Source organism: Lissotriton helveticus, chromosome 7 (assembly GCF_964261635.1).
Source record: "Lissotriton helveticus chromosome 7, aLisHel1.1, whole genome shotgun sequence".
NCBI lineage: Eukaryota > Metazoa > Chordata > Amphibia > Caudata > Salamandridae > Lissotriton > Lissotriton helveticus.
Genome location: NC_136068.1, coordinates 1274046112 through 1274059725, shown reverse-complemented (window position 1 = coordinate 1274059725; position 13614 = coordinate 1274046112). Strand labels below are relative to the sequence as shown.

General features: G+C 48.7%; 1 protein-coding gene across 1 annotated transcript in view; it reads right to left on the bottom strand.

Moving 5' to 3' along the window:
- Positions 1-6543: 6543 nt before the first annotated feature.
- Positions 6544-13614, bottom strand: part of OTOP3 (otopetrin 3) — a 167940-nt gene continuing 160869 nt past the window's right edge. The window contains exon 7 of the mRNA XM_078650818.1: positions 6544-7714. Within this exon, the coding sequence (XP_078506944.1) occupies positions 7544-7714 (171 nt within the window). The 3' untranslated portion in view covers positions 6544-7543. The remainder of the gene's footprint in view (positions 7715-13614) is intronic.

Sequence of the window (13614 nt, the reverse complement as noted above, 5' to 3'; positions counted from 1 at the left end):
ACTGTTTGTGGCATCGAGAGTGAGAAGGGAGCGCTGGGCAGGCAGGATGACTCAGGGGAGGGGGCGGAGCGGGGAGAGCGGAAATCCTGAAAATATTCTTTAAAAGAGAGGAAGTAAAGGAGTGTAGCAAGCACTCAGAGTTCAAAATAAAGTAATGGATTAAAGAAAGCCTGGGACAACAGCAATGCGAGGTCAACTCTTTAACTGGAGACAAAGGACTGTTTGTGGCATCGAGAGTGAGAAGGGAGCGCTGGGCAGGCAGGATGACTCAGGGGAGGGGGCGGAGCGGGGAGAGTGGAAATCCTGAAAATATTCTTTAAAAGAGAGGAAGTAAAGGAGTGTAGCAAGCACTCAGAGTTCTAAATAAAGTAATGGATTAAAGAAAGCCTGGGACAACAGCAATGCGAGGTCAACTCTTTAACTGGAGACAAAGGACTGTTTGTGGCATCGAGAGTGAGAAGGGAGCGCTGGGCAGGCATGTGGATTGTACAGCAGACGGAGGGCATTGCTGTGGGGAGGGGGTGTAGGAGAAATGCACAAGGCGGGCAGGGGAGGGGGCGGAGCGGGGAGAGCGGCATGTGGGTGTTAAGAAGCCGGGCCTTTGAAGTGAAGCTAAGCTTCACTTCAAAAGGTGTCGGAGGAATGCGGCTGACGGCGATTGCGGCTGTGCACGCGCTTTTAAGCTCAATGCACATGCGCATTGAGCTTAAAAGTCACGGGCACTGCAAGGAATCGCCACGATTCCTTGCTTCTTAGTTAAAAGTTGTTTAAGCCGCAATAGGCTCGCAAGCTCGATGCGCATGCGCATCGACAGGCGAGACCTAAAAATGTTTTTTGTCAGCGCTTGAACCCCATGCGAGTGGTCATTTGGCCAGGATCTTCATCATGACAGGTAATTACGTACCTCTGTTAGAATTGTTCTGGGTTCATGATGGGGCTAAGTATGTAAAAAAGCCATTGTAATTGCTGGAAAAAAATGTTAAACCGTGTACAAAACATCACAAATAACGTATTCTAATATGAACAGGCTCTGCACAAGGTTCAGCGAGAGTCTAAAGACTGCAGGCAGCCAAGGGTGCTATGTAATTACATGTCCTGATGACGTTCATGACCAACTGATCACTGTCAGGAGTCAAAACATCTAGATTTTTTTGGACTGTTTAGGGTATAGTTTGGAGCCATTATGAAGAATATAATTTTATATTAAAAACGGCCACAAATCCATACACGTCGGTGTGGTTTTTGTGAGCTTTGTCCACCTGTTCACTGATCACATGCTCTGTGCCATCACATAAATGACATGTTTCACATTGTTTAGAACAATATTCAATATTTATATGTAATACATTGATGTATGGTTGTCTAAATCCTTGAAATTGCATTATGTCATGTCACATTGTATTTGTGAGCTTTGGTTTACATTTTTTTTTTAGATTCGCACACAATATAACATGTTTTTGCCTTGGTGCTCTAATATTAATTTAATGTTATTTACCAGCAAGTGATTTCAAGGGAAATACTGCTGTTGTTGTATAGTTAGATTACCTAGCTTCCTTTGAAGCAGTGGATTTCCCCTTTCTTATATGAACAATCTTATTGAACAAATAGTGCTGGTGGCCCCTGTAGTATCGTGTGAGTTTGTGATGATGGACCGTTGTTGCTTCTGCAGTAGCGGCCGGCAACATTATAATATGGTGAGTCGCGATGCCCAAAACAACTCGCCATACATATGTTGCCTGTGCTGGCCACAGGGTCTGGGCGCCATATCTCTCTTCTGGCGCTCTCCTCGTTGTCTAGGGCTGGAAAGGGAGGGACTTCCTCCCATGTGCCATGCAAATCCAACCAATCCTGTAGCTGCAGTGCAGCTCCCGGATTGTTTGGAGCAGGCTAATCCAGTGCTCGTTTTGAGGCTGGGGGCCTGTGACTGCAATTCCTCCGCTGTTTTTCAGCCCTGAGATTGCAAACTCTGAAGTGCGCATGTCAGATTGGCCTGCTGTAGGCAGCTGGTCAATCTGATATGTATCAATCAATCAATCAAAACATTTATAGAGCGCGCTACTCACCCGCGAGGGTCTCAAGGCGCTGGGAGAAGGGGGGGCCGCTACTGCTTGAAAACTGAAACGCCAGGTCTTGAGGTGCTTCCTGAAGGAGAGATGGTCCTGGGTAAGTAGAAGGTGGGCGGGGAGGGTGTTCCATGTCTTGGCCGCCAGGTAGGTGAAGGATCTTCCTCCGGTGGTGGTTCTGCGGATCCGTGGGACGGTGGCGAGGGCGAGGCTGGCGGAGCGGAGCTGGAGGGTCGGCGTGTAGAACATGAGGCGGTCGTTGAGGTATTCGGGGCCCAAGTCGTGGGGAGCCTTGTGTGCCTCAACGTGATCTTTTTGCTGACGGGGAGCCAGTGCAGGTCCCTCAGGTGGGCGGAGATGTGGCTGTGTCTGGGGATGTACAGGACGAGTCGTGATGATGCGTTCTGGATGCGCTGGAGTCTTTTCTGTAGTTTGGCAGTGGTCCCAGCGTAGAGGACGTTCCCGTAGACCAGACGGCTGGTGACCAGGGCCTGGGTGACCGTCTTCCTGGTTTCAGTGGGGATCCAGCGGAAGATCTTACAGAGCATGCGGAGGGTGTTGAAGCAGGAGGAAGTAACGGCGTTGACTTGCCTGGTCATCGTGAGGAAGGAGTCAAGGATGAAGCCCAGGTTGCGTGCGTGGTCCGTGGGCTTGGGGGGGTGCCCAGTGCAGGGGGCCACCAGGAGTCGTCCCAGGCGGAGATGGATGGGCCGAGGATGAGGACTTCCGTCTTGTCTGAGTTCAGTTTCAGACGGCTGAGCCTCATCCAGTCCGCGATGTCTTTCATTCCGTCCTGGAAGCTGGCTTTGGCGGTGGCGGGGTCGTTGGTGAGGGAGAGGATCAGCTGGGTATCGTCGGTGTAGGAGATGATGTTGAGGTTGTGCCTGCGTGCGATGGCTGCGAGGGGGCTCATGTAGACATTGAAGAGGGTGGGGCTGAGCGAGGAGCCCTGAGGCACACCGCAGATGATCTTGGTGGCTTCTGCGAGGAAGGGCGGGAGACGGACTCTTTGGGTTCTGTCGGAGAGGATGGAGGTGATCCATTCCAGGGCCTTTCCTTGGATCCCGGCGTGGTGGAGGCGGGTTGTCAGGGTGCAGTGGCAGACTGTGTCGAATGCAGCCGAAAGGTCGAGGAGGATGAGGGCGGCGGTTTCTCCGTTGTCAAGCAAGGTCCTGTTGTCATCGGTGGCTGCGATGAGGGCGGTCTCGGTGGTGTGGTTCGCTCGGAATCCGGACTGCGATGGGTCGAGGGAGCCGTTCATCTCGAGGAAGGCTGTCAGCTGATTGTTGACGGTTTTCTCAATGACTTTTGCGGGGAAGGGGAGGAGCGAGATGGGGCGGGAGTTCTTGAGGTCTGTGGGGTCTGCGGTGGGTTTCTTCAGGAGGGCGCTGATCTCTGCATGCTTCCAGCTCTCCGGGAAGGTGGCGGATACGAAGGAGTTGTTGATGATGTCCCGGAGTTGGGGTGCGATGATGGAGTCAGCTTTGTTGAAGATGTGGTGTGGGCAGGGATCGGCTGGGGAGCCCGAGTGGATGGTGTTTATCGTGTGGGTGGTGTCTTCCGTGCTGACCGGCGTCCAGGCGCTTAGGGTGGTGGTGGGCAGCGTAGGTTCGGTGGTAGAGGCTGCGATCTGAGCGCCGAAGCTGTCGTGTATGTCGGCGATCTTGCGATGGAAAAAAGTGACGAGAGAGTTGCAGAGGTCTTGCGATGGCGTGATGTCGTTGTTGCTGGCGTCGGGGTTGGAGAGCTCTTTCACGATGTTGAAGAGGTTCTTGCTGTTGTGGGTGTTGTTGTCCAGTCGTTCTCTGAAGGATGATCTTTTGGCGGTGCGGATCAGCTGGTGGTGTGTGCGGATGGCGTTCTTGAGGGCTGTCATGTTTTCCGTTGACTGGTTGTGGCGCCAGGCTTTCTCGAAGGCACGGCAGGATTTCTTGGAGTCTCTGAGATCGTTGGTGAACCATGCTACTTTCTTGCTGTCGGGGTTGCTTGGAGGGTATTTCAGTGGAGCAAGGGCATCGGCGTAGTCTGTGATCCACTGTGTGAGGTTGCGGGCTGCTTCGTTGGGGTCCGTAGTGTGGGTGGGAGGGTTTTGGCTCAAGGAGGTGGTGAGTTGGTCGGTGGTGATCTTGCTCCAGTATCTTCAGGGGGTCTTTTGCGGACGGTGGTGGGTAGTTGTCTTCCTGAAGTTGAAGTGTACGCAGCTGTGGTCGGTCCAGTGAAGCTCGGTGATGTGGCTGAAGGAGACGTGTTTGCTGGCGGAGAAAACGGGGTCGAGCATGTGGCCGGCGTAGTGGGTGGGGGTGTTGACCAGTTGCTTGAGTCCGAGGTTGGCGAGGTTGTCTAGTAGGGAGGTGGTGTTGCTGTCCTTGTCGTTCTCCAGGTGGAAGTTGAGGTCTCCTAGGAGGATGTAGTCGGAGGAGGCGAGGGCGAGCGGGCTGATGAAGTCTGCGATGGCTTCGCTGAAGTGTGAGCGTGGTCCCGGGGGTCTGTAGATGAGGGTGCCTCTGAGGGTGGTCTTGGGGTTGGTGTGTATCTGGAAGTGAAGGTGCTCTACGGCGGCGAGGGTGTCGTTGGTGTTGGTCGTGATGCGGTTTGGTTGACGCGGTTCCTCCGGATGATTTTGTAGCCGTCCGGGATGGCTATGGCGATGTCTGGGGCTGAGGTGGCATTCATCCAGGTTTCCGTGAGGAAGGCGACATCCGGCGCTGTTTTGTCCAGGAGGTCCCAGAGTTCGACGCCGTGTTTGTGGACGGAGCGGGTGTTGAGCAGGATGCACTTGAGGTTGTTGTTGTTGGCGGCTGTTCTGGCTGGCGCGGTGCAGGACCGAGTGCAGGTGAAATTGCAGGCGTGGCAGGTGAAGGCTCAGTGGGTGTGTTTCGGGGTGGCTTGGTAGCATGCTGGCTGTCGGCCGGTGTTGAGTGCGTGGAGGGTGGCGGCGTTGTATCTCCGTCGGGTGGGCTGGCTCCGGCGAGGTCCAGGGGGTCTGGCATTGGGTGCGGTCCAGGCGTGGACGGGCGTAGACGGGCTTGCCTTTGGGAGGGAGGAGCAGCTGGGAGGCGGGAGCGGGGCGGTGAATGGGGAGCGGGATCAGGAGGGAAGAAGAAGGGGGCGGGGCCGCAGGGGAGCAGCGGCGGGGGGGGACAAGAGCGGGAAAAAGCGGGAAAAACAGCCTGGGGAGAGCGGCGAGGGGGCAGCCTAGAGAGCAGAGGCACAGGGAGAAGTAGCAGGCAGAAAAACCAAGAGCAGAGGCCCAGGCAGAGAGTGGCACTGAGCAGGGGGAGGCACAGGGTCCTACAGCAGCAGGAGTGGCGGCGAAAATGGCGGAAATCAGGGCACACGGGGGCCGTGCGGTGAGTGGGGTGACCGGATATGTACACTGGCAGGGGGCTGAAGTAAGTGCAATTGCACTAATCAGCCCGCCCTCTGCCACACATAATAACATTTTATTTATTACCATTTTATTAATGTGTGTGCCTGCTACGCTGAAAGCAGGCGGGGAGACGATTCTCTTTCATAATGGAGGAGCCACTGCTAGGCTAATGATGGACTCTATAAAACTGTGATGTAAGCATTGGAGCGGAGTGAAACTAATGCAGGTTTAGAATGCTGAGTTTGCGGTTACACGCAGAAGTAAAAAGACGCGTTATACTAAGCTCTGTGTGTGGCAGGCTGGGGAGCATCTGGCCTGGGGATGACGCTTCAGCCCCATCCATGTTCATGGAAGAAGCAGGACCACTTAGGGAAGCTTTGAATTTACAGTAGTCAGGATTGTCAAAAGAACTCTTGGAGTTGAGGCGAAACCTAATACCAACTCAAGGCTCGCCTGAGACCATACCATCAATGAAGTTGAAAGACTATGCCCTCTAGTGTCACCACAGAGCAAGAATGAATCAGTTGTATATGTACTTATTTTGTTTTAGAAGGGATAGTATGTTCTGGTTATGTACATACACTGGCCCCTTTAATCCAGTGGTCATTGGGATTAGACTTGTGCCTCCAAGGAAATCAGTCCATGCATCTGGTCCAGTTGTTATTGGTAGATTAGATGAATAGGAGTGGTCTCATGTACACGTCGGCACACTATATCAAGTATCTCATGTGGTTTATCTCTTTCAGCTGCACTGGTCAACCATCTGGTAATGTTATCGCTGATCCTCCCAGGCCACCTTATGGACATAGATTATTGGCTGTTAAAGAATAGAAAACGGACTGTGTAGACGAGATAGCAAAAGAGTGGATGTGAATTATAATTGTTTAAAGAAGAGAAAGTAGAGTCAGTGGGGAACATATGCAAAGAGAGATAAGGCATCCCTTTTGCAGTTAACGCCTGGAGACTATAACATTATGGTTGTGTACTGAATTAGAGGGTACAACAAGGCACACAATAGAAAGAGACGATAGACTTTGTCTAGCGGCAACATGAAATCATAGCAGAATCAACAGCATATAATGGAGCTTGTCACCTTGTCTCACTCTTAGATTTGTCGGCAAATGTGAATTTTATGGAACTAAATGGGTGCAAGCAATCTGATGATCAAGGTGCTTTGTAGCGCCCAAAATGGTACACTTAATTAATACATAAAAGTTTATTACAAAGTATATAACATTTCTATCTGGCTGCCAAAGTTTCAAAGATGAACCTAAGCAGGAGGTTACTAATTTCCTGGTGCATTTAAAACGGTTAAAAAAATATGGATTGGTCCTAGGAACATTTTCTTTGTGTCTTAGAGGCACTTTAATTATTGCCAAATCTCTCAGATTCATTGCTAAAACCAGAGGCTTCCTTGATATGCACATGTGACATCTGGTGTCTTCTCAACATGCTAAAGAGGGGTTATGTGTGTCTTCTCGGCAGAGGCAGGATGGTATGTAGCAGGCTTGTTCAGCAGGTGCAGGGTGGGTTGGTATCTGATGATCCAGCACAGGTGGAGCTGGTGACTATTGAGGAGGCCCAGAGGAGCAGGTGTGTGCTCAGCAGACCCAGGACCAGAAGGTGTTTTACGTAGTAGACTCGGTATAGGCGCTCCAGATCTACTTTTGCCTACTAAATGCATCAACGTTGCATATTTGAATTCCTTCCAGTCTTGTGGCATCATTTTATTTGATCATGGACTGTACTAAACGTTTTCTTTTTATTGTCAGAGTCTGGTTCAATATTTGGCGGATGTCCTAATGTTTCCTGCGCCTGGAAGCTGAGCCCAAGGCATTTGTTGACACATTAAAAATAATAAACAATAACCCAAAATAGTGCAAATGGGTGTTTGCACAACAGTCGCAGGGAGGATCTTCAATGTTTGTGTAGAAGGCATAGACTTGACGAGACGCTTGCTCAGCAGGCACAAGGGGCATAAGGCCTTCTTCTTGGTCATCAAGCTCTAGCAGCTCATGGGTCTGTACAGAAAGCACAATAGTATAGGTGTATTATGCACAAAGGAGCAATTGACTGTGGGTTGTTGATGTCTTTGAGAAGCAGGAGTGGGTCAGGCTGTTAGGTAGACCTCCAGGAGTCCTCCGACTGAGTGCATGCGGTAGAAGACAGCCAGTGGTAAACCAAAGTTTAAGATTGCAAACCAAGTGCGTTCTCCATAAAACTTCTTCTCAAGTCCATTTTCAAACTGAGGGTGCAGACCAAAGGCTGGCATGATCCAGAGCTGGTGAAAAGAAAAGCACAGTAGTCACTCGTCAAAAAGTCATGGATAAACACACAGGGTCAGAGGAAAAGGAGTAAAGTAACCCAAGAGCCAGCTTAGGCTATGCAACCACAGTCTCAAACCCAGGGTGCCTCCTAATCATAGTGCCCTTATGCTTGCAATAAATTGTCTAATTACAAACAAAATTACCTTTGCATATAATTTTGATAGAACGACACTCATGGTTCCAACCAGGCAGTTAGTTGTACTTAGATCAGCTCTAGAAATCGTTTTAGTGTTGATGCACATCACAGGAAAATCTGAGTCTTGTTGGAGCAAAGAAAGTTTAACCTGTCTTACCTCTTCTGGCACAACGTCTGTGGGTCACTCCTCAGGCAGGTTTGAGGGTAAACGACCATTACTTCGCATCTTTTACTTTGCACTTCTTTTACTTAGCATCTTTTACTTAGCATTGTCTTTTACTTCGCAAATGCCTTTACTTAGCATATGCCGTTACTTCGCAGGAGAAGAGTGGATCCATGGTTGAAGGTGAAGAGAGGGACCACGGGCAGAGAGAGAGGTAAGTGGGGCAGTGTAGTTAGGGTAGTGTAGTAGTGTATGTGTAGTGTAGGGTGTAGTGTTTTAGTGTTTAGGGTAGTGTTGTAGTGTATGTGTAGTGTAGGGGGTAGTGTTTTAGGGTTTAGGGTAGTGTTGTAGTGTATGTGTAGTGTACGGGGTAGTGTTTTAGGGTTTAGGGTATTGTAGTGTAGGGTGTAGTGTTTTAGTGTTTAGGGTAGTGTTGTAGTGTATGTGTAGTGTAGGGGTAGTGTTTTAGGGTTTAGGGTAGTGTTGTGGATGTGTAGTGTAGGGGGTAGTGTTTTAGGGTTTAGGGTAGTGTTGTAGTGTATATGTAGTGTAGGGTAGTGTTTTAGAGTTTAGGGTAGTGTTGTAGTGTATGTGTAGTGTAGGGGGTAGTGTTTTAGGGTTTAGGGTAGTGTTGTAGTGTGTGTGTAGTGTAGGGGGTAGTGTTTTAGGGTTTAGGGTAGTGGTTTAGTGTATGTGTAGTGTAGGGTAGTGTTTTAGAGTTTAGGGTAGTGTTGTAGTGTATGTGTAGTGTAGGGGGTAGTGTTTTAGGGTTTAGGGTAGTGTTGTAGTGAATGTGTAGTGTAAGGGGTAGTAGTGTTTTAGGGTTTAGGGTAGTGTTGTAGTGTATGTGTAGTGTAGGGTAGGGTTGTGTTTTAGGGTTTAGGGTAGTGTTGTAGTGTATGTGTAGTGTAGGGTGTAGTGTTTTAGGGTTTAGGGTAGTGTTGTCGTGTATGTGTAGTGTAGGGTGTAGTGTTTTAGGGTTTAGGGTAGTGTTGTAGTGTATGTGTAGTGTAGGGGGTAGTGTTTTAGGGTTTAGGGTAGTGTTGTAGTGTATGTGTAGTGTAGGGTAGTGTTTTAGGGTTTAGGGTAGAGTAGGGTAGTGTTTTAGGGTTTAGGGTAGTGTTGTAGTATATGCGTAGTGTAGTGGGTAGTGGTTTAGGGTAGTGTTGTAGTGTATGTGTAGTGTAGGGTAGTGTTTTAGGGTTTAGGGTAGTGTTGTAGTGTATGTGTAGTGTAGGGTAGTGTTTTATGGTTGTGTTGTAGTGTAGGGGGTAGTGTTTTAGGGTTTAGGGTAGAGATGTAGTGTATGTGTAGTGCAGGGGGTAGTGTTTTAGGGTTTAGGGTAGTGTTGTAGTGTATGTGTAGTGTAGGGTAGTGATTTAGGGTTTTGGGAAGTGTAGGGGCGCGGAGGGTAGTGTTGGTGTGTAGGGAAAAAAATAAAAAAAGAATCTTTATGCGTAGTAAAATCCTGCGAAGTAATGCACTGCTAAGTAATGCCAATTTAATGCTTTTAATTGTTTTTGCGAAGTAAAGGTATGCGTAGTAAAATACTGCTTGGTAAAGGCATTTGCGAAGTAAAAACTTCGTAGAAAAGGCATGCTAAGTAATAGCATGCTAAGTAACGTCATACATTCGTTTGAGAGTTGTCTATGTTGATTGTCAAGATTAGTGGTCCCTACATTTGCTCATGAATATGCATCTCTCTCCTCCATTTAGGGTTTTCGGATCCCTCTTTGGGGGTTCCTTCCCTAAGGACTGAGTGGTCTGCTGAACACCGCGATTAGGTAATTGGAAGGATGTTATTATTAGAAGAGTGAATGACCCATATTCATGCTTCCATTGGTGCCAGTAGTTGACGGAGTCAAACACTTATGGGACTCAGACTGCCCATCATCAACAAGTGAGTCTTCCAACAAAACTGAAATTCAGGAGAGCAAGACACATGCCAGCAGTGGTGATGGGACTATTTTCAGAGTCAGGGTACTGAAATTTAATTTTACATTTCAAAGTGTAAAGAAGCAGTTGCAGCACACCAGCACTATTCTCTGGACCTGTTCCAGCTGACCAGCACTCCTGGTTCTAGCTCCACTGCACCCTATTGCCAACCACTCGCATGAAGATACAGCAAGACTAATCCCTCATAAGCAGCTCCTTTGATTGCTTTTCTCATATTATGTCTAACCCTTTTGTACCCATCGGAAGCCTTTTTCGCGGTCTTTGTCCTTAATCGATGTTGTGAACTGCTCAAAACTGGTAGAAATCCTCTTTCTCCAATGCCACTTTCCCCACTACAAGGCAGGCCATGAGCAGGGGGAACTGGTGGCGGCTATTGATTTTCATCTCCTTCTTTAATTCTCCCTGCAGCCATAATTGCACCCTGTCCCATCGCTTACTTCACCCTGCCCTGCCTCTGTGTCTTCAGAGGATGGAGCTAGGACCCTGCTGCAATGATGGGGATCTTCCTTTCTGTTACCTGGCCTGGCGAGGGGGTGAAGTAGGAGGGTGTGTGGAAACCCCTGTGCTGGTGATCTCTCAGCATGGTGAGGGGGTTGGAATGGGAAATTGAGATGGGGAAGATGACTTTGAGGAACTTGCGTTGGCTGGTAGTTCAAATGGCAGCAAAGTTGGTGGTGGGTGGGCAGACGGATAATCTTTTCAAGGGGGGATGGTTGGGAGGTCCTTGACTTGTTGTATGGTAGAGGCTGCAGTGGTTAGGGAGTGGGAGTGACAGGGCTCTACTGGCTTCTATTTCATGCTCCATTGGATGCACCTTGTCGTGGTGATACTGGAGATTATATCAGTTGGGGGGAGCTTGGTGGCTAGTGTTGGGGGTGCAGTGGTGTCTTCTCGGGCACGGTAAGCTTGTTGCTGTATGTGATGTTGGGAGGGTCGCCTTGGTGTGGCTTCTCTAACTCGGGAGGAAAAGCACTGGTGGCATCTTGCAGAGGGGCCTAGTGTATTTTGTGGGTTCTGGGAGAGTGGTCAGTTTCAGCAGTGGTCTGCACCTCTTCAATTCAGACAACTTCTGAAGCATGGTGTAGAGTGTACTGTTGTGGCATGCGGTTAGCGAATGACCTTTGCCTATCCTCTGTGTCTGTGTTTTTGGGTCGCGCTCGCTTTTTTTTCTCCGTGAGAAAGTCCACATATCAAGTTACTAACCTCTGGTTTCGGTTTATGATGTATTTCAAAGTGGACCCTGTCGATATTCTGTGCTGCTGGAAGGCACACATTTCCCCTTGCTCCCCTTCTCTCCGTGCTGGATCCATGGAATGATGACAGTCCCTGTCATTGCACCATCAGGATTCAAGCAAGCCGGGCCGAAGACGGCTGTAATGCCAGAAACCGGTCCCCGGAAGCTTGTTTCCTTCCCAGTGTAAGAATTGGCTTTTGTAGTTTGGTTTGCCCTGTTCCCATCATGCACTGGGACAGGAACAGACTAATTTGCATACAGCCAGGTTCTGAAACTGGGATGGTGCAATGAGCTAAAAAACGGTGTTGGATCTAGCCCTGATCTTTTGACTGGGTGAGAGTATTCTGCTTAATTCAGAGACTCTGTCCCTCACCACCCCTTGTTGTAAATATTTTTGTCCACCCTAAGCGTGGAAGGGTATACTCAGACATGAGTCCCTTGCTCATTGCACCATCAGGATTCAAGCAAGCCGGGCCGAAGACGGCTGTAATGCCAGAAACCGGTCCCCGGAAGCTTGTTTCCTTCCCAGTGTAAGAATTGGCTTTTGTAGTTTGGTTTGCCCTGTTCCCATCATGCACTGGGACAGTAACAGACTAATTTGCATACAGCCAGGTTCTGAAACTGGGATGGTGCAATGAGCTAAAAAACGGTGTTGGATCTAGCCCTGATCTTTTGACTGGGTGAGAGTATTCTGCTTAATTCAGAGACTCTGTCCCTCACCACCCCTTGTTGTAAATAGTCCCTGTGTCTACGGCATCCCCACCGGGGAAATTGGCTTGGTTTTTGCCTAGCAAGCTGCTGCAACTGTGCTATTGTGTCTGGGGTGCTGGAGGATTCAATGCTACCCTTTTCCTCGTCTGTGCCGTGGGGCCGAATATTCAGTGATTGCGATAAAGATTATGGCCCTTTTTGCTTTAGGTTGACATGGCCTGTAGACGTGTATATGGGGCAGAGAAGGCCTCATTTGAAGGGGGCTGTTGGGGGTAGAGAGCTGGGAGCCTGCACAGTTTAGAGGTCAGTGGGATGCAGTTTCCTCAGTCGATTCTCAATGGGTGTCCGGCTCTAAGGTGGAAGCTATACTCTGCTGAGGTCTGGCTTTACGGGGGCTGTGAAACTTGTTGTTGAGATATCATGAGACGTAGAGGTGGCTTGTTGCCCCTAGTGGAGGTCGGGTTTGGCTCAGTCATTTATGCAGGTTCTGACCTGGCTAGACTCCTTGAGGATCTATTCATTCCCGCACTAAGGCAGTGTGTGGAGGACACTGTTAGGCTGAGGAGACTCTTGATGAGAGACTGGTGGTTTTTGAGGTGTGGCAGACTTCCCTGGCTGATCTTTCTGTGTCAGGAGACATCTTTGGAGGGCTGCGCCTCATGTGGAAGCTAGGAAGGGGCAGGTTACAGGACCTATTCTCACAATTTTTCCCTGATCACTCGCTAATTAACAAACACCTTATCCCAACACTTTGCAGTGGTAAACATCTAGTCCTAATACTTATATCGAAATATCATATTCCAAACCAAATATTTTCTCTTCCCCATTGGACCACGACGTAATATCACGTATTATCACGCGTCAACATTTTCCCAATGCTCACTCCACCAGCGAACACACCGACTTCCAAACGAAAACCTCCCTGCTCTTATAATTCACAGTGACTTCACCTAGGCTCAGACAACACATCCGTTGATCATTTTAACAATACCGCAAAACGAGCCTTCAATACAGATTCTCTACTATTTACTCTATGACCCAGTGCCTCACCTCCACAGCCCTGACTTTCACATAATAATCCAACACTGAAAGCCAAAATAAGAGCACTTCTACATATGTCATGCAATAATAAGACCACATCAAACCTTGAAAAATAAAATGAACCCCTGCACATACTGACACCTTTAACAATGATAAGTCGTCTTACTTTCATATTCTTAGTACCGCAGTTCGGCTTCACCTTCAGCAACTCGCATGTATATTAGCAATCTTTTCTCTCTTCAATGCTCAACTATCTATGACACATACTGATTGGTATATGACTTCTCCAAAATTACTACTAGCAGACACATCCTACTTACTGCTCCACCACTACAATCCTACAACAGTACCAAACACATTTACTCATTAGATAAGATCCTTTACTTCGCAACCGGAATTCTGTATGATCAATCTAGACACCCCTACTACAAAATACCACCACAAAGCAGGGTGGCACACTCCAAAAACAGGACCATAGGCAAGCTATTGAGATATGTATACAAAGCACTACATGGTCTGGCCCCTAAGTACATACACCTAAATTTGAAACCTAATATCCACCTACAATGTTCTAATTACACCCGAACCGCCTCCCAATGCCTTCAAATTCCAA